The 25,461-nt window shown below is 44.6% G+C and overlaps 1 protein-coding gene across 2 annotated transcripts; it reads right to left on the bottom strand.

The window, feature by feature from the left end:
- Nucleotides 1-6: 6 nt before the first annotated feature.
- Nucleotides 7-25,302, bottom strand: LOC118309154 (mitogen-activated protein kinase kinase kinase 12-like). Of its 2 annotated transcripts, none has more exons than XM_035630934.2 (14): nucleotides 25,192-25,302; nucleotides 13,158-13,693; nucleotides 10,594-10,777; nucleotides 10,253-10,444; nucleotides 9,530-9,688; nucleotides 7,554-7,712; nucleotides 7,259-7,367; nucleotides 5,231-5,340; nucleotides 4,938-5,054; nucleotides 4,472-4,609; nucleotides 3,649-4,360; nucleotides 3,231-3,298; nucleotides 2,524-2,824; nucleotides 7-2,331 (listed from the first exon to the last, which is right to left on the bottom strand). In XM_035630934.2, exons 2-14 carry the CDS (start codon nucleotides 13,651-13,653, stop codon nucleotides 2,245-2,247), a joined length of 2,832 nt encoding a protein of 943 aa, XP_035486827.2. In that variant the 5' UTR covers nucleotides 13,654-13,693; nucleotides 25,192-25,302; the 3' UTR covers nucleotides 7-2,244. The 2 variants fall into 2 exon arrangements, with proteins under 2 accessions (XP_035486827.2, XP_035486826.2); XM_035630933.2 differs by lacking the exon at nucleotides 25,192-25,302 and adding an exon at nucleotides 15,661-16,084.
- Between the last annotated feature and the right edge of the window lie 159 nt (nucleotides 25,303-25,461).

Raw genomic sequence — 25,461 nt, forward strand, 5'->3', positions numbered from 1 at the left:
AACAAGTTGAGTTTTTAACAGGCTTGATTTTTATTTTAAATCGTTTCTTAAATATATTTAATGTACAGTTACAATAATGCAGTATAAAAAAGAAAACATTTCAGTTCACACCGGGGTTGTTTTGATCAGCATCATGGGAAACCAGTACTTCCACACTTGAGACACTAGAGGGCAGTAGTTTTGCTTTTTGGCAACATTTCATCCTGCTTGAGGATTTTTAGACGTTGGGGCCTCAATCAGTTTAAAAACACCAAGAAAATAAGAATCAAGCTGCCATTTTTTAGCTTATTGATTTTCACCTGGTCAGTCAAGTGACTAATGGAAACAGGATGTCATGTGCTGTTGTACAGTCAGATTGAACCATATGCACATAAAGAAGGCTCGACAAGGGACACGAGTACGTCAGACCAGTTTTATGTAGCACACTTAACTACGAAGGAGGCCTTTCAGATTTGTGGAAGAAATTAGCATCTGTTGGTCAAGATTTCAGCTTACGAGGACAGTGTCTGAGTCACCTCTAAACTGAGAGGGTTGTGAAGCTTCAGGATCTATGGTTAATCTCTGTTAGAGGTAGGGCAAGAAAAGTGGACAAATTGTAGTATCGCAGGCCATATTTTAGGTGTAAACTGATTTTATAAGCGGGCAGAAAAATTACAACGGTGACAATTTTTTTACTCCCTGACATTGAGTAAGCCAATTTTTTTTTCAACAAAGACAATATCAGAATCCACAGCATAGAACCAATTGGTTGTTAGCCTCAATATATATTCCCACACGAGATGAACTCCGCTCTGTGAGCACACTGCAAACAAAGTGAGGCTTCAGGTCTGGCAATGCTAGGACGGATCAATGGCAGAAAACCATGAATGCAATAATATTTTTTTCAGTTATTCTATCTTTGTGTTTCGTGTCCCTGCCACAAATGCCTTCAGTCATGAAACTTGTCTTGAAATGCCTGACGTAAATCAAGTTTGACCTTGATGCATTCTTCCTCAATGGATGAGTCTAATTTTTAGATTTGACAGTTTTTTGATTTTTCTGCCGGTATCCGATGGGCTGTCTGTACCTTCTCACGCGTGGTTTTTTGATGCTATGTACACACACACCTAGATGCCCATAAAAGGATTTCCAAACCTGTATTGTGTTTCAATACAATAAACACTGCAATACTAATTTTTAAAAAAGCTTGTCTGCCCTGAATGAACCCAGACACGGTTCCTTTGACCTGTGAAATCACAGGTCATCACACTGTGCCAGAGCAGACATATTGCTTTTTTCTTTGTTCACATGTTCCTCTGTGTTCCGATGCTCCGACACAAACAGCAGCTACATTACATTCTACTACCATAAGCTTCTTGAGGTTCAAATAGAGTAGCTCCGACTAATTAGAAACATCAGCACCTTTAAATTATACAATCTCACATTTTAAAAATTTGTTCATTGTACAGCGTCACATATTTACACCGATATTAAAACGCAGAAGTAGAAAATGGCAACATAATCCGTGTTACAAATATAAATTAAAAAATAAATGTAAACAACACATGAAAAATGTAAACTTCTCTTTTTGTCCATGAATCGACTGTAAATCAACAAATAAATGAGTCAGTGCATGAAGTTTTGAGAGCGTATGACACGATGATCGCAACAAGGACGTCGGAATTAAGTGCAAGTAGCAACATCAGTGGTCGTCAAGTCGTGTTGAGAACTGGAACGTTAAAATACAAACGAAGCCCTGGTATGATTTCATGAACACGTTCTCATATGACGAGGCGTGAAAAATGACATGACACCCGTTTTCATGACGGAGATATTAAAAAAAAAACACGAATTAACATGGACGATGAGAAGAGACGTGGATAGACGGTTGTGTAGAGGACACAGAGACCTCTGCCGCTGAGGTGTCGTCTGATGTGTTTCTGCAATGGAAGGAACGGAGGAGGTAGCTGCTCCGAAAAGCTTCTTTAGCACCCCGACTCAGTTTCAAATCCCTGCGATTGCATTTCGTCTCAAACGGAACGGAAAGTTTTCAGTTTCCAGGACATCAGGGTGTATTTTTGATCTCACTCCAAAGATTTTTGTTTTTGCGTTGCAGCTACGTCGTCGCCTCTCTCTCACTTCCCGACTCCCTGCAACGTCCCTGATCATGACTCTGTGTTTTCCTAAGGTCTGTGAGCGCGAAGGAGGCAATCAGAGGCCCCGGGTCCGCGAGTGTCTGCGTGGGTTGAGGAGGTGTTGGGCTTTTCACCAGCTGGGTGGAGGTTGGCCGGGCTCCGCACTGCATGAATGGTCCAGCTCTGCACTGTCACAGTCTGAGTCATCGTACAGGCCCTGGTTTGGAGCAACAAACATTTGATTTACTTATGAGCTAGAGCTGCGGCAGATTCTTAAACACTGATCTCTACGATATTACATTCTTGAAGGGTGACGTACATTTTGTTTGCACTGTCATTGTCTGTAACTTAGGATCTGTCTTTGTCTCTAAATTGTATATCTGACTAGTATTTTCTTTTTTCTGCCTACCTCATAATTATGGTCATTTGAAGCGAGCTGGGTCTTGACCTGTCGTAGGATAGCTTCCTTCTCGGACAGCCCGTCGGAGCCCAGCTGGGTCGGGTCGGACGGGTCGGCGGGGATCTCTGAGCCCTGAGAGAGCAGGTCGTCGCTCTTGTCGTCAAGACGCTCGTCGGTGTTGGTGCTCACCACGTCCGGCGTGCCACTGTGGGAGTGGTCGCTGGTGTTTCCCTCCTCGCCGTCCGAGACGGACAGGTTCTCCGAGCTGAACGTTGACAGCGACTGGCACTTGGTCATGCTCACGGGACGCCTGAGGGGCAACGGGAGGGAGGTGGTGTATTTGTGAAATATGTCATAGTATTTTCAGGGCATCAGTGGATTTAGGTTTAAGAAGTTCTTCTCAGTAGACAGACAAAGAGCCACTGACATATTCAAACCAAGTTGGGGGAAGGTATACTGGGAATTACTGTGACATAGGTCACCAAACTCCATTTACAAAAAACAAAACAATGATTTAAGTCAGCAACTAACAGGTGAGTACAGGTCTAATGAGGCAAAACCAAACATTTTAAACACCCATGCTGTGTATAGAAATAATGTGGGAGCTTTAAAAAGTAATTTTAGTGTTAAGATAATGATTTTTTTTTTCCATGGATGCAAAGATTTAAGTACAGTAGGTATTCAATACTTCCATCTAATGTGTTTCCATCTCTTACCGTCTTCTTGGCAACTCCACTTCACTGTCCACCTCTCCTTCCTCTTCCTCTGACGACACTCCGCGTCTCTGTGGAGATTATTTACAGTAAATATGACACTCCGGTGTTTACCTGAGTCACCGCAGTCTAACTGCCCAACACCCTGCCAACATTTCTGAGCCATCTGGTGAGATATGGCCCCCGATGATGACACTGTTAGAACGCTCGAGTCCGGACTTAAATTGACTGGACTGATCTGCAGTTAAATCAACGTCTGTTTCGTACATAAATATCTTTAAAATGTTCTTAACGGACAACAAATCAAATGGAAATGTTTCGATTTTTCCAAAGCATTTGATGCCAATTCGCTCCCTTTTTCAAGTCAGAATTATTTTGTGAAACTGGGTCTGGTACACATGATTTCTCGCTGCAGTCTCACCTGACTGCGTGTCACCGCTGCCCTGTAGAGCAGTGCCGCGGGCGTGAGGCGCTGACTTCTGGGTGAGCGCGTGATCACCGCTCCGTCCTCCTTCTCCTCGCTGTCGTGGGGGACGCGGGGGCTCCCGAGCACAGACGCCCGCCCGGCGGCTGCTCCCCTGCCGCACGGCGAGTCGGGGCTGCTGGAGAACGGAATAGAGGCCGCGTCTTCGCTGGGCGTGTCACTGCGTGGAGGCGTTTCTGCCAGGTCATCGGTCCCCACACCCACATCTGGCCCCTCCTCTGCACCCCCAGTCCTTCTGCTCTCCCCCAGACCAGCTGAGGCACTCTGACTGCCCGCTCTGTCCAGCCCCGGCCTCGCCTGGCCCCTCCTCCGGCCTTCAGCCTCCAGGGTGGTGGAAATGAGATCCGGGCTGGAGGAGGACATCTTCTTGAGCAGCAGGTCGTGCTGCAGGCCCCTGAGGGCCGCGCTGGGGTCTAGGTGGTGCTTGCTGCTGGGAACAGATGAGGTGGCGTTGACCATTGCTAAAGACGAAGAGAGGGTGGCTTTCAGCTGAGCCAAATCCCCGCTGCTGCCTTTTCCAGCCTTCCTGTAGCGGGGCTTTCCTCGGCGTGAGCGGCCAGGGGAGGTAGAGCCTTTGCTGGGTATCGTGACCTGGGTCATGGACGAGTCCAGTTTGGGGAGGATGACCTCTGACTTTAGTAAGTCTGGCCTGGAAAACACAGGGACAGAACTCATTTAAAAACAGATTAAGTTCTCAAATTCTGGATGTTGTATCACTGAAGTTGCCGATGAACGTGAAAGATTCCCCTTTCTGCCTCACCTCTTGCTGTGCGAGGGCAGCTTCTGAGGTACGTTGCGCTTCTTCAGGAGTTTCTCCATCGAGTTGGAGGAGGCCGACTGTCTGGAGCTGTGGTGTTTGAAGCAGCCCGGGTACTTCTTGTCCAGTGACTGCTCCCTCCTGATGTTTAAACACAAAGCCAATACCCATTTAATGGATGCCGGTGGATACTAAGCACAGCACCAAGAGAGCACTTTGTTACATGTAATGACCCCGTGTGACTGGACGTAATGGCCGTCCGCCTTCGCTTTTACAGATAAACTTTTCCATGCTTCTTCGTTCCAAATACACTGCTTAACCAAAGTTCATGGGTAACAAGCGGTTAACCCTTTGTTTTCCTCATGTTACAGCAGGAATGCTACAATTTCTTCAGGACTTTGATACAATATACTGCCCCAAGTGCTCCTTATTATTGTCTATTACTGTGAAAACAGTCCAGCTTTCATACTTGTGCAGTTCTTTCTCTTTGATCTCCAGCTGCAGCATGATCGCGTTGAGCTCCATGTAGAGATTGTTGGCTCTCTCCAGTTTCCTCTCGTAGTGCTCCCGGATGTCCAGCGCATGTCTGCGTGGAGGGGGAAAGTGAGGAGAGGGACATGAATACAAAAGATGACCACATTTATTATGCGACTACCACGACTGCATCCGCTCTTTTCTCTCTAGTCAGCTAGTTCCCTTTGTTCTGTACAGCAAGATGTCCGTCCTCTTTTACGTGCCCTTATTCCCATTCCTCTCGCTCACCTCAGTTCTTCTCGGCGCCGTTTGATCAGCTCCTCGTCCAGCCGGTGAAGACACGTTCCCTCGGACTTGATTTTCTCAAAGTGGTCCCTCACCTCGTCTCTCCACTCCACCTGGTGGGTCAAATTAAAACACATCCATCACTGAATACTTCACCATTTTCTAAAATGAATGTTGAGATGGTACTATCACCGTGGCCAATGTTAGGCAATGCCTCGAAAACAGTTCAATAACCAGCGCCAGCTAGAAAACAGCAGCCTGCCCTTGAAGCTAATGCAAAGTCAAATGATCACAGGTGCTTCTCTCTGTAGCTGAGATTTATTTTTCTAAGCACCTTCTTATAAAATCATTTATGTTTTATCAGGTTAGGAAAATGCAGCCATTCTAGACTTGACCTCATTAAGACTAGTGATATTAACAACAATGATTTATATTTATATTACGATTACATTTCATTGCACTTTGATGTAGAAAAATAAAAAAAAAAGATCTTAATTTGCAGACATGAGGTTTGCTTATATCATTGAGACAAAAGCCATTAGGCTGTCAGATCGTAATCAATACGCAGGGAGCAAAACTAAACATGGACTGACATGACAAGAACACACACACACACACACACATAAAAAAAAAATGCCGCGTGGGCATTTTCTTGTTCGCATTGAAGCGTGACAGCTGTTATCTGATACCTGTCATATCAGGACAACGGAAGTCAGATATATGAGTGTGTGTGTGCGTGTGTGTGTGTGTGTGCGCAAGAGCGAGGCTTCTTCTTATTAAGCTAATGGACTCTGTGCGCACTCTTCTACGTCTCCAGTCCCCTATTTCTCCCCGTCTCTCTTCGCTCTCTGCTCCCTACCATTAAAGCAATCAATACACTCTGGCACAAAATACTTCTTTCTAACGTCACAAGAAAAATCCATTATGGGGCAGAGAGGAGAGAATCTGGGGAGGCGAGGGGAGCAGGAGGGGCGAAAGGGGGGTGGCAGGGAGAAATAAAGGATCAAGGATAAGTGGAGAGTGAAAGAGGTTTGTTTTTTTGCATCATGCAACAAAAAGAAAAATACAGAGGAGGAAGCAGCTGCAGTGAAGACAAAATAAAATCCTATTTGCTCTGGGTGTTTATGTGCACATGTGCGTCTTGTGGTTTTAATATCTTCCATACAATGGTACTTTTCTTAGTCGCCTGTCCTTCGTCTGTTTGTGTTTGTGCAGTTCGTCTTCCATATTTGTCACGGGCCCCCATCCCCCACACAATCAAGGGCAGACACACCCTCCCCTCCCCGTCGCACAGACCTTCTCATTTTTTATATGATGGAGGTTGGAAAAAGGTTTCTCGCCTTGACCACAAATCAGCACTCACGTGTGACAGGGAACAAAGACAAGGGAACCAAAAAGAATACGTTGTGATTGAAATGACAGGTATGATTATTAGTGGGCTCCCGAGAGGCCCCGGGGGCCCCAAGCAAGCTGCACAATGCACAGCCCTGAAATCACAGCGGCCAACTGGAAACAAATGGACAGCGAAATGACTCTATTAACTGGCAAATTATGAATGTTCTAAAATGAAAAAAATCTGATTAAATCAAGATTGTTTAGAGATTAAAGGACAGGTTTACGTTTATCTTTTCCAACACATGACATGTCCATATCTACAATCATTATTTCACGGCTCAATTTTTTCTTTCCTTTCAATAAATCGCCTTTTAAAGCGATTTCAAGGTTGATAATAGAGGACTAAAATACTAAAAGTTTAGGTGAAGCTAAGAAAGGTAAAAAAAAGAAATGAAGTGAGTAGCTTCTCAAATTAAGCAGCTCACTGAAACAGATATTGTATTTCCCACTAAAAACACCCACTGGATGGCGGGAGCTTACCTGCCTTACATTGTATATATTATAGATTTTTTTGTGTTTATATGGCGTTTACTTATGTTTCTATTTTCACTACTTGCTTTGTTGCAGTTAGACGGCAAGTTTCCCCACAGTGGTGACCAATATAGGATTATCTTATTTCGTTTTATCGGATCTTACCTGAGACTGAAAGTAAGTTTCTTGTGGAGTAGATAAGATATCTGCCGAGGCGATGTCCAGATGCAGGAGGGTCTGTCGAAACGATGGCCTGTTTCTTGGCTTGCAGTTCCTGTGAATGGATTAAATAACGTGTTCGTTTTTTTTCTCAAGTCATGCCAGAGACACTCAAAAAGTACCTTTCATCTCTTATAGTTCCTTCTTTATGAAATATCACTTTCACTCCCTCACACTCTTCTTCCCCTCCATCTCTCTCTAGCTCCTTTCCTCCCCTCCTCTCCCCTCCCAGCATGCTCACCAGCATTGCCTCAGGAGCAGCTTGAAGCTGTCCGGACAGCTATCGGGTACAGGCAGCTGTAGACTGTTGTTGCCCACTCCCCAGATGATGGCGGAGGAGTCCACGTCCTTATAGGGCACCTCCCCTGTCAGCATCTCCCACAGCACGACACCAAATGACCTGCAGAAAGACGCGGACACGTGATTCACTTTCCGACGCTCCGACAGAGTTGCGAGGTGGACAAGATGAAAGGCAGCGTGACAGACGTGTCACACTTTCTGCAAAGAAATCTTGCCTCTTCCCACTAAGATTGGTACAGGTATACTTTATCTTACTGCAAAAGGATAATTATCCTCCATGAAAAAAGTATTTGATGGTAAAGCCTTCAACAGTTACACTGGTTATAGCCACAATAATGTACAATACCAATTCCCAGTGACTGTGCCCATATATATCATTTTATATATATTACTGAGGTTTTGTAATTTTACTGTCAGTGAACAGTAGGTGAAAATTTGGCAAAATGTGATGTTATTTCACTGCACTTGTTTCCCCGATGAAACGTTGAACTGTTTTGTTGGGGAGCAGGACAGCGGGCCCGTCGGGACGGTAACTAAGGAAAGTCTGTTGTTTGCTGACTCTCTGTGTTGCCGTGGTGATCATCTGCAGTATCCAAGGTGCCAGTAGCATCACATGAAGCTTTGACGGGGGTTTGTGCCACGTTGTGTTTACGTGGGTATTTTTAGAATCTCGCCATCTCCCTGTTTATGACTTGTGATATGAAAACAAAATAAGTATAAACTGTTCTTTACTTGATTTTTAGTTAAAAGTGTGTATATTTTCTTTACCAACAGATGGGAGACATACTGTGTATTTCTATGCAGTATGATATGACGTGACATTTAGTAATATAATCAATAATTTGAGTGATTTGTCCGTTCAGTGTGTTGAAGCAACAATACAAAAATGTGGAAATACCCCACTTCAAATGCCTGTTGTGGCAATCTTCATTTGAAGGCAACAGTAAATAATTTTACATAACACAAAGCAGCAAATATACTGAAAATATTTAATATTTGTATTCCATTTTTTTGTGTAGAGATTGATAGACAGATGGATATATATTTATGAATTCATGAATTCATGTTTATTGTATGTTTAATTTAACCTTCTTCTATGTAAATTCTAATTCTTCTTATAGTCCCTTTCCCTGATGCCTTTGACTTTGCTGCTGCTGTAACAAGGGTTAAGATCCCCGGGTGGGATTAATAAAGATTAATCTTATATGTTTTCACAGAAACGTGTTGAAGTTAAATAATATCTTTTGTTATTGTAGAACCGTCCATGTATAAAAGTCAGAAATGAGCATTGTACTCTAGCCATCATAGTATGTCATCACAAACAAAGGTACAAGTACATAGTTCTTCACCACAGCCTCTCCCGCTCGTTTATAATATGGCCAACTAAAAATTGATTCACATAAATTTAAACAAAACTGCACAGTATACACCCATGCCTTGCGTTCTCTCTGCATCAAAAGCTTTTTAATCCTATTTTCACTTCTCTGCTAATGCACTGCTGGCCCTGGGCCAAACCATCCGCAGGGTCGGACGGTTATTCCAGCCTCTCCTGAGCACTGCAGCATCTGGCAAATCAATTATTAAATTAGCTGGCGTTCCTTTCAGGACTGAGAGGAAGAGTGATGGTGGGATGCAGCACGGGAGGGAGAATGTACTGGGGGAGATCAGGGCCTCACCCAGGGCAACCCATTGGATATGGCCGAGACCCTACAGAATTTCATGTAATGAGATATTGCACATAATACTGAATAGATTTTCTGGAAATAGGATCCTGTGCTCTATACTGTAGCAGACTGTAACTAATGAGATTCTGTGTCGATTCTGCCACAGATAAGGCAGATCATGAGAGTTCGCCAACGACAAAAGGCTCACCAATGCAAAAAAAGAGGACATGAAGGGAATTATGATGACACCTACCAAATATCCACCTTCTCTGAGACGGGTTCGTTACGAATGACCTCGGGAGCCATCCAGGCCACCGTCCCAGCAAAGGACATCTTGGTGCTCTTGTCACTGAGCTCTTTGGACGTGCCGAAATCAGAGATCTTCACCGAGTCGTCGTAGGTGATCAGAATGCTGGAACCAAACATTAGATGACGTTCATCACATGCATGTTAACCTGTTTGAGTTCATGCGTGTAAAAAGAACTGATTCCAACTGGTGGACACATGCAGCCTGTGATGGGGGGATACGAGTAGACACTGAACTGAAAAAGGTTGGGAACCATTGTTCTAAGCTTGGAGAAAATATTCATCATCTTTCAATTTTCAAGTCAGACTGATTTCCTAATGTATCACACTAGCACTGAAGACTGTGTCTGAATAACATGACCAAGTAATGTGTGATTCATCTTTTTAATGAGTCTCCATCTCTCGTGTGACGGCATCAGTTGGACCAAAGCTTTAACCGTGTAGTGACCTCTGACAAGGAGCTCATGTTTTCATCCGTTTTGTTAATTTGTCAGCAGAATTATCCATAAACTACCAAACTGATTTGCACGAAACTTGGTTGAGGGAAGAATCCATTACGTTTTGGTTCAGTTCTGGTTATATTCTTTTCAATCGCTGTCCTTAACATTGTGAGATAAGAGATATTTCAATATTCACACAGTGAAATTTCAGCAGGTCTACTGGAACTCACTTGGGTGACTTGAGGTCTCTGTGGATGATCTTGTGGAGGTGAAGATAGTTCATGCCCCCCGCGACGCCCATGGCCCAGTCCATGAGAAGGGACGGAGTGATCTTCCTGCCCGCTCTCAGCACCTCGTACAGCTGCCCCTGGGCACAGTACTCCATGAGGATGCAGTAACATGGAGCCTGGGTACAAATACCTCTGAGAGTGGAGAAAAAAAACATGTGTAGTATGTTAGGATCAAACATACTCGAGGTGCTACAATGGCAGCAATGATTGGAAAAAGTTGTAAAAGTGAACACCCAGTGCTCTTTGGCTTCACAAAACAACAGCTGATCATTTCGACTCACTTGAAGGTGATGATGTTGGGGTGTTTGAGCTTGCGCAGGTTCTTGATGTCCGTCTCCTTGATGTTCCTCACTTTCTTCACGGCCACTTCCTGTCCGTGCAGTTTGCCCAGGAAGACGGCGCCCTGAGCTCCGCTGCCAACCCACTGCAGGTCCGATATCTCCTCGAACGGGACCTCCCACGCCTCTGAGGTCGGTGAAGGAAGACACGGGCAAAGTGGCTGGTGAGGTTATTGGTGGAGTAAGATGTTGATTTCGGATATATTGGATATATACAGAATGATGATTGTGTCAACTGATTACAGATGGATTTAGCCAAACTGAATGACAAAGCTATGCCTCATCATCTCAATAGCAGCTGATGTTTTGTCACTGTACCAGACCTCATTATTATTATAATGTATAATTATTATTTTCATTTATTTTAACATTTTCGCAATGTTAGCTGCATGGTTCTCACTTGATATCTTAACAACTGTGAGATGGATTGCTATGAACATTTGTACAGACATTCATTGTTCCCAAATTATTATTCCTAATGACTCTTGGGCAGCATCACGAGGAAGACATTTCTGGCAGAGCATCTTGACAGCAAGAATGTCCTTCATCAGACCAACATTTTAATGTTGGTTTAGGACCAAAAAGACTAAAAACATTCAACCTTAGATACACATTGTGTCTCGAGCTAATTCGCTTCAGTGAGGCTAACAGGCTAAAAAGAAATTGTTTGTTATTACATACATTTTCATCCTACTGGTTACATGACAACTTCAGCTGGCAGCTGGAAAACATACAACACCACCTCGGACGCCGCCATATCTCGACATCCTAACATGACAGTAAAAATCCTTTTGTAAGCTTCAAAAGGAGCTACAGCTGAAATCTTGTTCTGTAGTTGAACCTCACCTTAACCTAAGACTCAGGCGGACAGACACGGAGCTCTAATCTGCTGTGGGTAAGTCTCCCTCAGCCCCCCAAATCCTGCTTAGTGCCATTGAGGGGCTGACGCAAAACAGGGGTCCAACGCGCAGGAGGGGGTTTGGAAGGAGGAGGGGATTTAAGGCTCCCTAATGTGGATGTGTGGTTAATAGAGAGGTGGAGGGGAAGTGATGGTGGTACTGTCGGCGTATGTGTGTAAAGAGAAGAGATGGGAGGGAGATTCCCTGAGGGTCAGTGGGGGTCCGTGGGGCCAAAGACAGACTGTTAATGCGGAGATGAATTTACCGCCTGCTCTGCTGCTGTTCTTAACAAGGGGGAAAGAAGATTCAGACACATTTGTCACACTAATAAGAACGATATGAATGATTGATGCACTTCAGTAATTGAGGGCTGTGCCTCCGATGAGCCCCTCAAATTTCCAACAATAAAGATCACATCTGATAAATGCCAGAATCCCCCGTAGTCTGCTTTTGCTTGATCTGAAAGGAGATTTACCACATCATCCCCCCAAATCCTTCAGAATCAATAAAGAAGAGACAATTTTTTTTTCTGCTTTCTATTGTGCTACATTGTTCCTTCCAATCATCGCTGAATAATAGGGCATTGTCATATGTTAGGCAGGCCGCCAGCAGAAATACCCCTATTCATTTCACTTATACTATAATATCGGTTGTGCTCTCCGTGTGGAAGACTCCCTGTGATGCCGCACAGAGGAGGGGAGCAGCGAGGTGCAGATGGGCCGGGAGTGATAACAGCACGGGACGAACAGGAGAGGAAAGGAGACAATGAGAGATGGAAGGAGGAGGGGAGCGAGGGGGAGATGTGGAAGTCAAATGGGTGATAAAATATCAGGAGGCCATAAAGACAAGGAGAGATATAAAACTGTCACCTTGGTGCCGGACGTGTGAAGCTGCATGTGTTTTATCAAGTTTGTTTTTTTGTGGCATCTTATCTGACTTTATCTGTTAATGTCAGTGCTGGATATTAATTGGTTCTATTTGAGGATGTGTATGTGTGTGCACATTCATCCTTTGGCACATGCTCACATACGTGTGTGTGTGTGTGTGTGTGTGTGTGTGCGCGTGTGTCAGGTTTGCGTTAATAGAGATGAGAGGCGCAGGGTCAGAGCGTGGCCATGCATAATTCATGAGGCAGATTTGGCAGAGGAGTCCCCGGGGAGCTCTGCACTATTGTAATGGCTGCAGACATAAACAACACAGCGTCACAGGGAGCTAGTTTCATTGGGGGGGTGGCAGCGGGAGGGAGGTGGCGTGGGCACAAGCAGGCGAAAGAATGGAGGGGAGGGCCGGGGGAGTATCAGGGGAAAATAAGCCCTTTGCAGCTTTGATAGAGTCTCTCTCTCTGGCTGCAGCTCACTCATGTCAAGGAAAGTGTTTGTTTACAACGAGGCCTTTGTGGGAGTCATTTTTTTACCAACTAGTTAATGTAATTAAACTGGGGGGGATACGATCATTTCATTTGCATATCAAAGTGTCAGACTGTAATTAAGTGGGAGCTAGTGGCTGCTTTTATTGGAAAACTAAAAAGCAACCACTGATCCCAGTGTGTGTTATAGATTGCTTTTGCATTGTGTGCTCAAATGAATTTGACTGCTCAACAGTACTTACCGTCCAGGGCATGTTTGTGCTCTGTGGAGTAGGCTTTGCCAATCATGGTCCAGACGGGACGCAGGCACCCAAACAGCCCCTCCAGAAACCCTCCGCCTCCTCCGTTGGACTGGCACTGTAGCCTGGCATCACCCGCCTGGCACCTGAAGACGCTGCCGTCCGGCTCCTGCCCCTCTCCCTCCGTCCTCCCGGCACTCCCATCATTCTCGTGGAGCTTGAGGACACTGTTGGCAAAGTGCTCCTGTTGTTCCTCGCCTGGTGTCTGGTTGTGCCCAGCAGTCTGACCCTCTCCTCCACCACCGCCCCCCGGCTCCACATCGCCCCCGGTGTCTATGGAGAGGACGTTGCGGAGTACGCACTGAGTCGGGGTCAGGTCCATTTCTGGGGTGCACGGTGTCTCTGCATCGAGCCGCCGGAAGGATGGAGGATCAGAGAGGGGTGAGTTGAAGCCAGAGAGGGAAGGAGAGGGGGCACGAGATTCATGAATGAGCGCCATGAGGGACTGTGGTCATCTGAACTTCAAGAGATCTGGGAGCCTTGACCAAGACCAAACATAGAAAGAGAGGGAGTAAAAAAGAGATTGTTATAAATCACATCAAAGTAATGACGGTTGATTTAGCTGAATATTGAGTTTGAAGATGAGTGTCGCCACTAGAAGATGATTATTTAGGCCCACTATAAGTAGAAGCTTCAGCCATAGTAATGCAGTGACTGTCGTGTACAACAAAATACCGGAACTATCTGCAAATGTGGGCAGGCATGATCAATATCACAGAAATGCACATTCATATTTGCCATGCTCATCTGAGTCGTGTCAGCCAGATTGTTGTGTAGCTTTCCACATAGAAGGGTAACATCAACGGGTACGCGTCACAAGGCTCAGTGAAAAAGGTCAAATTCTTCATCAAGCATAGATGACAAATGTCACGGAACCAAGATCGCACAGGATCATTTTCAAGCGATGAGGCATGACTTGCTGCACCAGAGGAGTAATGTTAGTAATCTGACGAAGGTTAGAGTATAGTGGTCATTACATGTACATGTACCATGTGACATTAACTAGTGGGTCCTGACGTATCTGATGCTGGAACATGGATCAGGATGTGGATGAAGGACAAAAGAGTTGCCGGTCTGGACCATAAATCTGAGAACGCCTCAGTTCGGTCGATGAAGCGCACAGTAAATCACGCAAGGCTCTCTGCTCTGAGGCAAACTTTACGACCACGTAACTGTCGCCGTCACAGCATCACAGTAAATGAACAAAATAATTGCACATCTTGCGCAGGATAACATAGTATTTCCAGTGTTGCCGTTTAACCATGTCCATGGTGCAGAACGGTGCCACATCTGGTGATTTACATCCCACGTTGGAGCAATATCACCGGTATATTAAAATGGATGAGATCAGTTGATGGATGCATGATACTGAGACTACTACAAGCCTCTTCAAGGCCCGTCTTTTCTCCAAGGACAACAGCAGCGTGAGTATATATATATACACACACACACACTCATTGGAGAATGACGGCACTGTTTCTTTCCGGAGTCTTTTGAAGTGACCTACTCCTCCTTTGCTCAGTAACATAACGATAGAAATCGAAAAACCTGTGTTTCTGTTGCAAAAACTGGACAACCCCCCCCCCCCCCCCCCCCCCCCACACACACACACTCCTAGATCCTAAACATGAAGCTCATCAGTTTCCAGATCATTTGGTGCTCCATCTCTTGTTTGTATATCCTCCGTTTGAAGGTCAATCTGAATCCCATTTCTAATCCTGGAATGCTATCCATGTCGACTTTCCTTCTGTGACGATTCCACTGGTTTACGTAACGGCATCTGATGGACGAGCTATCAAGTCTAATGCTGTGTACAGTGGCATCACTGGTGGTTATATCTTTAGACATACACAGCTGTGTATTATTGTATAACCATCTGTAATTCACAAACAGGGAAGAGAAACAATCGTGGAGATGGTTCAAAAGCAGGACGCTGGCAGGATTATTTCACTGGCACAGCCACAAACCATGAAACCCGAAAGAAAAAAAACTAAAAATAAAAAAAATCTTCCTAATTTCTTACTCAGCCGAGAAATCCAACCACTGAGACACATCTGGTGTCTGGAATTTGGGAATAATCACACATCATTCACATGCGACTGATCCTGCCTCCTAATGATCCAGCCCTTGCCCCCTCACTTGATTCATTTTGGAGGCATCAGCTGCGGGAGCAGAGCCACGGTCTGTTGCAGGCCAGTGCGTTGTGGATCATCGCTTCCCCTCCTCCTCCTCCTCCTCCTCGGACCTCCTGCGGTTAACATCCCCGGTGCATCAGTGGGGCACCACCACTGACAGTCGAGTATACGCCACTGTGGCTTATTCTAAGGCTATAATAAACATCGGACTGCGTTATTCCGTGCTAAGGCCGACTGGCTGCCATCTCCCATCTCCCCGTCTATACCTGCGTATCACAGCGACCGAGAGCTGCCAATGAAACGTCTCCTACCTCAGTGCCGACAGCACACGTCCATCGCTGGTGGATGCGAAACGCTTTATTCCACTTCGGTTCACGGGTGGATTCTAATAACAGTTCTTCTTTCCGGGGTTCGTCGGTGAAATCAGCATCCTCCTCCTCCTCCTCCTCCTCCTCCTCCTTCTCTCCGCATCCAGTGCGCTGTCTCCGCACCGTGTGGAAGTCTGCGCGTCTTCGCCTGCGCTTCTCTCCGTGAACAGTGCGCACTCTGTGGCCGCGCTCCCTTCGGTTCGCTTGTCTCCCTACACCTCCTCCTCCTCCTCCTCCTCCTCCTCCTTCTTCTTCTTCTCCATTCTCCTTTGAGGATGCAATCTGCGCACACTCAGGAATTTATACGGCGACCTCACCTAGATAGTAAACACGACCGGAGAGAGCAGAGGAGAGGATGGGAGGAGGGGAGGGGAGAGAGGAGAGGAGGGGAGAGAGGGGAGGAGGGGAGGCGGTCCAGTGCTGGTGATGTCCACCTATCGGAGGCGAATTGCGCGGTGACGAGCTCAATCCGGCGAGAAGACAGACGCGGGACAACCGCAGGTGAACGTGTTTATATGTGTGAGCGAGGCCGCTGTCAGATGCAGGTCGGTCGGGGGAGGGGGGGTCGGTCAGCCGGTGAGGCGATCAAAATGATGTCATCCCCCCAAAGCATGCAGCATTTGACTGGACAGCGCCATGCAAATCCCCACAAACCCTATTAACGCCCCGCGTACCGAGCGTAATTGGTGCGTAATCTGTGCGCACCACTCGTGTCTGCCACTGGAGGGGACACGGAGGGAGGAGGGCAGGTCGGTTTGGGTTTTTGTTCATCAGCACCGTCGTCTCAATCTGTGCTGACCCATATTTGTTCTCTCTTCTTCGGAGACGTGAGGGAGATTGGGACAGAACAAGGCAAGGACCTAAATGGGACTTTCCCCTGCAGGCGTGATTTGTTTCCCTCAGCGACTTTAATTAACCTGAATGAAAAAAAATATCACACTTATTCAAACAACTGGCAACTTTTAACACTTATTCTGCAGGCTGGAAGATCCCAATACCTGCATGACACCACGATAACACCAAACTTTTAACATTCTGGGTATTATTTCTAAGACATGGCAACCAAACAATGAATGAATAAAGTTTGTATCACTGTGGGTTGCAGTAAACTATGTAAACTATGTGACTGTGGTGTTGCAACACCACAGTCATATAAGCCATGATTAACTTAGAAAGTCCGCCCCAAAAAATAAATCACATCCTCAGATCCATGTGTCAACTCTGAAATCACAGACAAAACATACGCAGTATTATAATACTGTTAAAATTAGAGTAAATACTAGGGCTGCTACTAACAATAATTTTCATAATCGATCAATCTGTCGATTAGATGTTTGGTCCATAAAATGGAGAAAAATGTCGATCGTGTTTCCCAAACAACCAACATGATGTTTTGTTTCATCCACACACCAACAATGTTTAGTTTACTGTCACAGAGGAGCAAAGTTGAAAGAAAAAGTGGAAATCAGAGAATTTTTACTAGTCGATTACAGGTTGCAGCTCTAATAAATACTTAATAAATAATCAGCATTTAAGACACAATTTAAGAGCTTCATCTTAAAGACATCAAAATTGAACTACTGTTCCCATTTTTGTGCATTTCAGGGTTTTGTTGGGCCAATGTGAGATTCCAAAGGTCACTCCCCACATCCAACGAATCGCCCAGCTCACACACACACACACACACACACACACACACACACACACACACACACACACACACACACACACACACACACACACACACACACACACACACACACACACACACACACACACACACACACACACACACACACACACACACACACACACTCTCAGTCAGGGGAAATCCTGATGGATGCCAGTTTGACTCTGCACAGGCCAACTGGGAGATCAGGAAATCACTGTAAACATGAGAGAATCTTCCAAGAGCCAAAAACAGTTTGGCTGACTCGGAGGAGGACGTGAGCTTGAGGAACAGCTGGGGGATCCCGTGTCTGTGTATTTTGCCGGAGAGTCTCAATGGTTGTAGTGGCTACGTGACCCCTTTTTGAGTGCTAAATCCAAATCCAGCCCTGATCTCCCAGATTAAGCTCATGTTAGGCTTAAACCCATAACGATGACCTCATCGCGCCGCTTGTAGACAAGCGGGGAAACCCCGACTGGTGCAGACAAACCGTGTGAGACTGAGAATGCCTTCAAAGACTCCCCCTTCTTTTTTCTTTGCTTTATGAAATCCTGACGAAAACATATCACTGCACAGGAATCCTTGCCAAATGAAAATGGAAAATATATTTCTTTCTCTCCCTGATTACAGTTTGTTTTGTCGTCCATAACAATTTTTCATTTCAGACCCACTTTTAGACCTATTTTTTATTTTAGACCAATCTTTATATAAGTGATGAAATCATCAACTCAATGTTTTACGACATACAGTATCCCAGTGGGACATTGTCAGTGATCAAACTATCATTTGCTGCTCCTGTAAATATGTTTTAGAATTGCATTATTTGTTGACAATGATGTTGAAGCTACAATTTCAGAATTTGTTTCTAACATTATTTGATATGATCTACCAAGTTCCTGAGCCATAGTGTGACCAATTCATATTTCATGACGTTTAAAACAAAAAAATATATGAAATATAAAATAGTGGGAAAGAAATTTAGCATTTAATCATTCTTGCCATTTCATGTCTTCTATATTACAATTCCTCTCCCGACTCTGTCTTAAGGCGAACAGTCTGAATGGAGCAAGCGCACACCCTCTGTTCTATTTCCATCTTTTTCATTAAAAACTTTCCCCATGATTTATTTATTGCTGCTTGTAGCTGCAGTGCAGTGCCGCATCACGTATGCTCAGGCCTCTGAGGATCAGCGCGGCTGCCTCTGATGTCCACCAGCGCATCTTCTTCGTCTGTTCTGGTTACTCCGGCAGAAACAAGCACAGAATGAAGGCCGCGGGGTACCACTCCTTATCAGATAAAAAACCTCCAATCTACAAAGTGACAGCTTTAAAAAAAAAAAAAAAAAATCTATTCAGTGGGACTCACATTGATCTTATTTTATAATAGTGCACAGTGGGTTCGGACTGAGCTGCGTGCGTTTTGCGGTCACCTAGCACACACAGTGAAGCTTTAATCTGACAACAGCAGAGGTATGCATCTAAATGGATGATGTAAAAATGCTGCATTGTTTGGCAACATGCCTCATATCTGTAGGAGGGAATTAACAGAAGCCCGCAGCGAAGGATGCTGAGAGGAATGTCATGTGCGTACACATGCCTCTGAGTGTGAGTGTACAGTATGTTGCGTGAGGCCCAGTGCCAAGTGGTCACAGATTGTCCCAGTGTGGTGAAGGGGGAAGGAGGCAGGAGTACAGGTGTGTGTGTGTGTGTGTGTTTGGGTGTCGACTAGAGAATGAGGGGGAGGGCAGCTTCTGGCTCACTGGAGAGCCTATTTATGGATCCTCTTTGAGAGGCCCTTGTGTTGCTCATTGTCACTTTCGCTCACACACGCTGGTGAATAGGCGGCCAATCATCACATCCACTCCACTCTGTTCCTAAAGGTAACATGGACAAAGGAAGCAAATATAATGGGCACTCTGACTCAACGCCGTGTTGACTGCAAACCCACAGCAGAGCATCAGATATTCTTTTAGATTTTATTTTCCGATGAAAGAAGAGGCGTGTGTCTGTGCGTTTGTGTCTGTCGTGCACTATCGAGTGATCCCTCCCTGTCTGTTGGGGGAAGCTGATATTGGACAGTATTGCCATCAATCAGGTTGCCACTGCTGCGTCTTTCATCCATACAGTCCACTGATGGGATTCATTAAGATTGGCGCCACCCGGTATTGGAAGGCGGCAAGTGGGGAGGTGTTGTTGTGGGTGGGGAGGGGGGATTCTCCATTTCAACAAGATGATCTCACCTCCTGTCTGCAGCCCAGGAAGACGAGTTTTCATTCATAAAGTTCATCCATTCACACGCGCGCTCACACACACACACACACACACCCTCCCATTGGGAGGCTCAGGAAACAGTTGAGCCAATGAGGCAATATTCAGGTGAGATCACCGCCGGACGCCAAGGTTCCTCTTCCTGTTTTTCAAAACTCTACAAAGGATGAGCGTTAATCGCCCTTCATCGCTTGACCTCGCCTGCATTACAGCGCCACAAACTCAGGGGCGCCAAGAAGACGCCATTTGGAACTGAAACTGTAGCTTGCTGAATAGAACCTATAAACGTTTTTTGTGTCTTAACCATATGGGCACGTTTTCAGTTTGTCTAAATTTTCTAAAACGCGTGTTAACTGATTATCTGACAACTTGCAGTCAGTGGAAACAAGCTATGGACACAACATGGACTTACAGTATTATCAGCTTTAAACTGGTTTAGGGTGAACACGTTAGCGTGCAGCAGGGCTGGGTCAGCGCCATTTGACAAGCGGATTCTCCTCTTATTTTCAAAGTGCTGGAAAAGCATACTCCCAGTACCGACTATGAAGCTGAGCTACAAAGTACATGGTCTGAGATTTACATATATCCGCACTCTCCCCTCCATTTTTCCTTTTTGATATTTTGCTTCAACATAATTTCTAAACAACTGCATGCCTGTAGGCATGTGACATGCCAACGTGACATGCCTACTAATAATTTTCAAATGATTACAAAAAAATATAGTGTGAATTAATAATTCAACATAATGTCATTAATTGTGTTTACTATGCATCCAGTTGTGTGTGTGTGTGTGTGGGCGGGGGGGGGGGGGGGGGGGGGGGGGGGGGGGCTTGTGAATCAAGCTTTCAATTATTTTATTATTTGTATTAAATTACCATAATGTCATTTATTCCAGGTGCCTAATGTTGAAAAACCTAAGCGAATAAAACGATAAACGAGTCAGTTCTACAGAAGAACCGTGGCACACTCTCCCAGGTGCAACACTTGGAGCAACATACCTGCCAAGTACCTTGGTAACTGTAGGCGAGTGTGAGAACTGATGCTATTTTAAAGGCAGAAGGTTGTCACAACAAATACTGATTTGATTTTGTCATTTTCTTTTTATCTATAGTCGGGGCCTTTCTGTGTGGGTTTTTTCTTTCTGCGTACTGTCGGCATCCTCCCACAGTGCAAAGACATGTTGGTTATGGTTAATTGGAGTAGGTGTGAATGTGAGCGTGACAGGTTGGTTGTCTCGGTCCTATGATAGACCCCACCCTGACCCCCAAAGGAGAAGCGGTATAGCTTATAGATACACAAATGTTTTGAATGAAACGAACTGATAAATCCAAACTATTCATGGCCTTTATCTTTCGAAAAGCATCTCTCCCTTTACTTTCAGTGCCTAAAAACTTTTGCACACAGTGTCCCAGGGAATGGAGGAACCACACTGACTCATACTCCCGTGTACTCAAATATGCTAATCCAACATTTAGATCAAGCGCTGCTTTGATCTTCCGGGGAGAGTAGAGATGCATCTGATTTCCCTTTGAAACCTCAGCGAGGCGAGGAGCCAGCTTAGGCTGCCTGCTGTGGAGCGCCTCTGGCAGCGGTCCGGTCAGGAGAGGGTTAATAACAATAAAGGGGAGGTTGGAGAAGCCTTCCTGAAAGTCACATGGTCTGTGTCGGGAAGGGGGGGGTGGAGGAGAAGAGGGAGGGATGGAGGGCTGGCGGGCGGCGGGGACGAGAGGGGGAGGAGTTGGGAGCATGTTGCCGTAGAAACAGAATCCTCAGTTGGCTGGTGTGAAGTCAGAGGCGTAATATTAGGCGGTGACTGCAGTTAGATGCTGCTGGTGGTGTGAGGTGGGTGGATGGGAGGGCGGGCAGGCAGGGGGAGATGAGGGAGAGAGAGAGAGAGGGGGGTGACTCACACTGGAGGACGCACTCTGCATTCTAATGGATGGACACACACACACACACACACACACACACACACACACACACACACACACACCACACACACACACCTTCCTTGGCTACGTCACTTAAACCTTCAACCCTCCGTCCCTTTCTCACCTTATTATCTCGTGCGTCTCTCCACTACATCTACTTTTGTATGGCACGGCTCAGCATTATCCCGCAACGCTCCACTTCAGAACATATAATTAATTCATTATGTCGATGGAAAATCCATTAGTGTACGTCTTGGTGGCTTCAATTGCATGTGCCGATAGAGGGCATCTATTAGAGGGAACCGAATGCTTAAGACAGGCTAGTAGACTATAGCCATGTAATTGGTGACGGTATAATTGCACAGCACACGTGGCAATTAAAGCGATAATATGTGTAAACCACGCTCAAGATTATCATTGGATTAACTACACTTCCCCAAATGCCCCTGAGTGTAGGGGCTCACCAGCTGTTACAGGGGAAGTGTTGATAATTATGTTGATGATTTTGAGGCTGTTGTTTTGCGGATCCTTTTCTTTTTTGGCTGCAGGGACGTCACATTGTATCTCATTAGTTGTGCTGTGGGAAAAATACTTGGTGCTAATGAACTTTTCCTCTCGGGGTACAGGCAGCACCTCCAAACAGATATTTTTGCCAAACGCACAATTCTGAATTAAAAAATCATGTGAGATGTCTGATGCTTGAGGGTTTGACAAAAGCGATTCATTACAACAGCCGACAGACTCGGCGAAACAAAATGTGTAAAAAACACTAAATATACTTATGGATTCTCCTAATCAGCAATGCCTTTGCTTTTCTAATATTGTGATATTAAATGGTGTCCCAAAGAAAGTGAATGTGAATCATGAGGTAATGAAGACTTCAATACTTGTCATTAAATATTATTATTTTAATGTAAAGTTAATATGTAAGTTTACATTATCTTGTGTCTGTTATTAATTTTTGTTTCTAAAAATTATACTTTCATGGAAACCAGTTTAACAACATCAAATCAATCAATAGCAAGCCCTGAGAAATAATACACTGCGTATGCACGTAAGTCCAAAGATGATATGGGCATAATTTGATTGCATGGTATTTAAAAAAATACAAAAAATCAAGTAAATGTTTCCCTGTATTTGCTGTTCACTTCACTATCTGATATCCACAGTCAAGACAAAGTTTCTGCTGTTCAAAGCAGCCACTGCAGTGTTATAACTCAGGGAGAAGTGACGTACACTCGACCTACAGCAAAAAATATTGACTTTCCGACGGAGCGCTGCTTCGCGCTCCCTTTTAAGGGAAGCTGGGGCAGGTTCATTTCCCATCAATGCTGCGTGTAAAACTGGAAGCAGCAGGGAAAGATTTGCAAGCATTGTGACGTTTTTTTTTCTCTGTCACCTCCCACATCTGTATCTCATGCTATTGGACGAGCCAATGGTGGAGCAGGCTCGCTTGGCTGGTCAGCGATGCAGGAGGCTGGAGCTCGAACATTATCCTGAAGCTTGTTTATTACCAGTTTGCCTGTGACTGTGACTCATTCAATCTTTGGGAAATAGGAGCAGCCACAGTTCCCCCCGGAGTCAAATCCAATTGGATAACCCCTGATTCTTTATGCTTCACATTTGCTCTGTAATTGTCTGTAAATTTAAGCCAAAGGAGATTTCTCCTACTTAGATTGTTTGATTTAAACGACTTTTACACACTTGAGGAGTATGTTTGTATTTCACAAGAAAACCAAAAAAGACATCAGAAATAACCAACTTTATCTTGTGTTACAGAAAAGAAACTTGATTATGTGTCACTTACTGTATACTGTCCATCTGTAAAAGCAATTCTCCACTTGCCTTGAGGCTCCAGGTGTGATGTGTGCAGTAAGACAAGGTCCAAACTGCAATTTATTTACGAATCAATAAATGTGTGGATTTATAAAAAATAAACAATAATTATTTTGAAGCCAAAGTATATTGTGTCATTCACAACAGCCCCAGTAGCCTCCGATAACTAGAAAAGCTAACTAAAGTGTTTTATAACTCAAAATTACAATTGCATGTGAAAACTGTACAGTATTATGATACAGCAGTAGTAAAGAGGAAATGTCAAATCATTGTGCAATGTTTTGAGGACTGTGAATGTGAGGAATTCGGCTCCCATAGCATCTGTGATTAGTTTCGTCAATACGGTCAAAGACATTAAAACGTTATATGTAAATTAGGTGCCTTCTCCGAGAATCCTTTGTTTAGATAATTTATGTAGTACTTCACTCCTGGTGGATGCCATTGTTCTGTATATTCATTTTGGACTCCCGACCATGCAGTCTCAAGTAAATAAATCTCAATTTGAAAAATGTTTTTCCCTTTTTAACCTACATTATTATCTTCTCACACTCATCTCTCCTTTATCTTTACAGTCTGTCTGTGACTTTTCTTCTCCCGCCTTTGCACGTCTCTGTTCCTTTGTGCAGCTACATGTCCAGCAAAACACTGAACACATTGACTAATTATATTCAGAATAATACGAGGTATAAGTGGCATTGTGTCCACATTTGTATTCTGGAGGAAGGGCGCTCACCAATTACAGTGTTATGCTAATCATCCACTTGACTGGATCACATATTAGACGTATTAAGAGACATTCATTCTGCTGAAGTAAAGAGGCTTATTATGGCTTGTTTCAAAACTATGATGAAAAGTGGTGGCACATCAAGAGGGTTAGGGGGATGAAAAAGACTATTGTTTGAAAAACAAGATAAAAGTAACGTCCATTGTGCAACATCAGGGGGTTAGTGTCAGTGCAGTGCGCTGTCCATGGTGCTGATCAGGAGCCATAAAGCCTTTCCCATCTATTTACTCATTGTACCTGTGACTGTAAATAGGAATAAAATGTTGTCATTTTCCTGACCAAAACAATTAAAAATTCCTTCACTCAAGTGTCCTTATCTTAAAAAAGTCCATTCATAATTCGAACAGTTATTGTTTTATTAGCAAATCAAAATCGCATATTTCAGCTTCTTTCTTTTTTTTGAAGCTCTAAAATATTCTGTTTGATTTCTGTGCACTTTTCTTGCACCGTGGACCTTTGACACATTTTGCAAAAAATATCCAAACTACCCAATAAAATAAAAACAACTCTGTTGTGTTTACCACATCTGCTGCAGGTGATTTGTCCAAGGCGACATTTCAGGGTCGCTACAATAAGACGTGGATGGAACTGTGGGCGTCGACCCCCTCAAACCCCCCATCCCATGTTGTGCATCGTGACTATATCATATCGACTGCTGGGTGTATCCACAGCTGACACACGCTCAGCAGAGTGGCTGAACCACAGCGCCACCTGGCTGCTGTCAACTTCACCTGCATGTGCAACACACATTCGACACCTACTGATAAACATCTTGTAGACCAGTGAGCAGTTACTCTCCATTGCACCAAATTAAAGACAGAAATGTGCATTTCGGCTCATTATATCTGTCGTTGCAGTCGCATTATTACCAGTGCATCATGTACATCATGTAATATCAGACTGGCACATTCATTCTGAAAACCATCGAGGCATAATCCGTCCAGTCTTTACTGTCATGCCCTGTCATTCTAATAGAAAACATCTTACCCTTTGCAGACTCGGGGCTGTTGAATGAAGCGATTTGTATCCGTTTGTTTGTATCCGTTGTGCGTCTGCTCAGCCTGACTACTACTACTACTACAGGGATCCCATTTGGCTAATTACCTTTCAGTAGCAAATATCGCGAGAACGATAGTTGTGAGTCTGACCCTCGTCAATGACCCCACCCCGATTATACCTCCAATCAAAATAAAGACCAAAAAAAGAAAAGAAAAGTAAACTGTTCTTCTGATAGACTCAGGTTTTCCTCCAAGCCAA

This window comes from Scophthalmus maximus, chromosome 6, assembly GCF_022379125.1.
Source record: "Scophthalmus maximus strain ysfricsl-2021 chromosome 6, ASM2237912v1, whole genome shotgun sequence".
NCBI classification, from domain to species: domain Eukaryota; kingdom Metazoa; phylum Chordata; class Actinopteri; order Pleuronectiformes; family Scophthalmidae; genus Scophthalmus; species Scophthalmus maximus.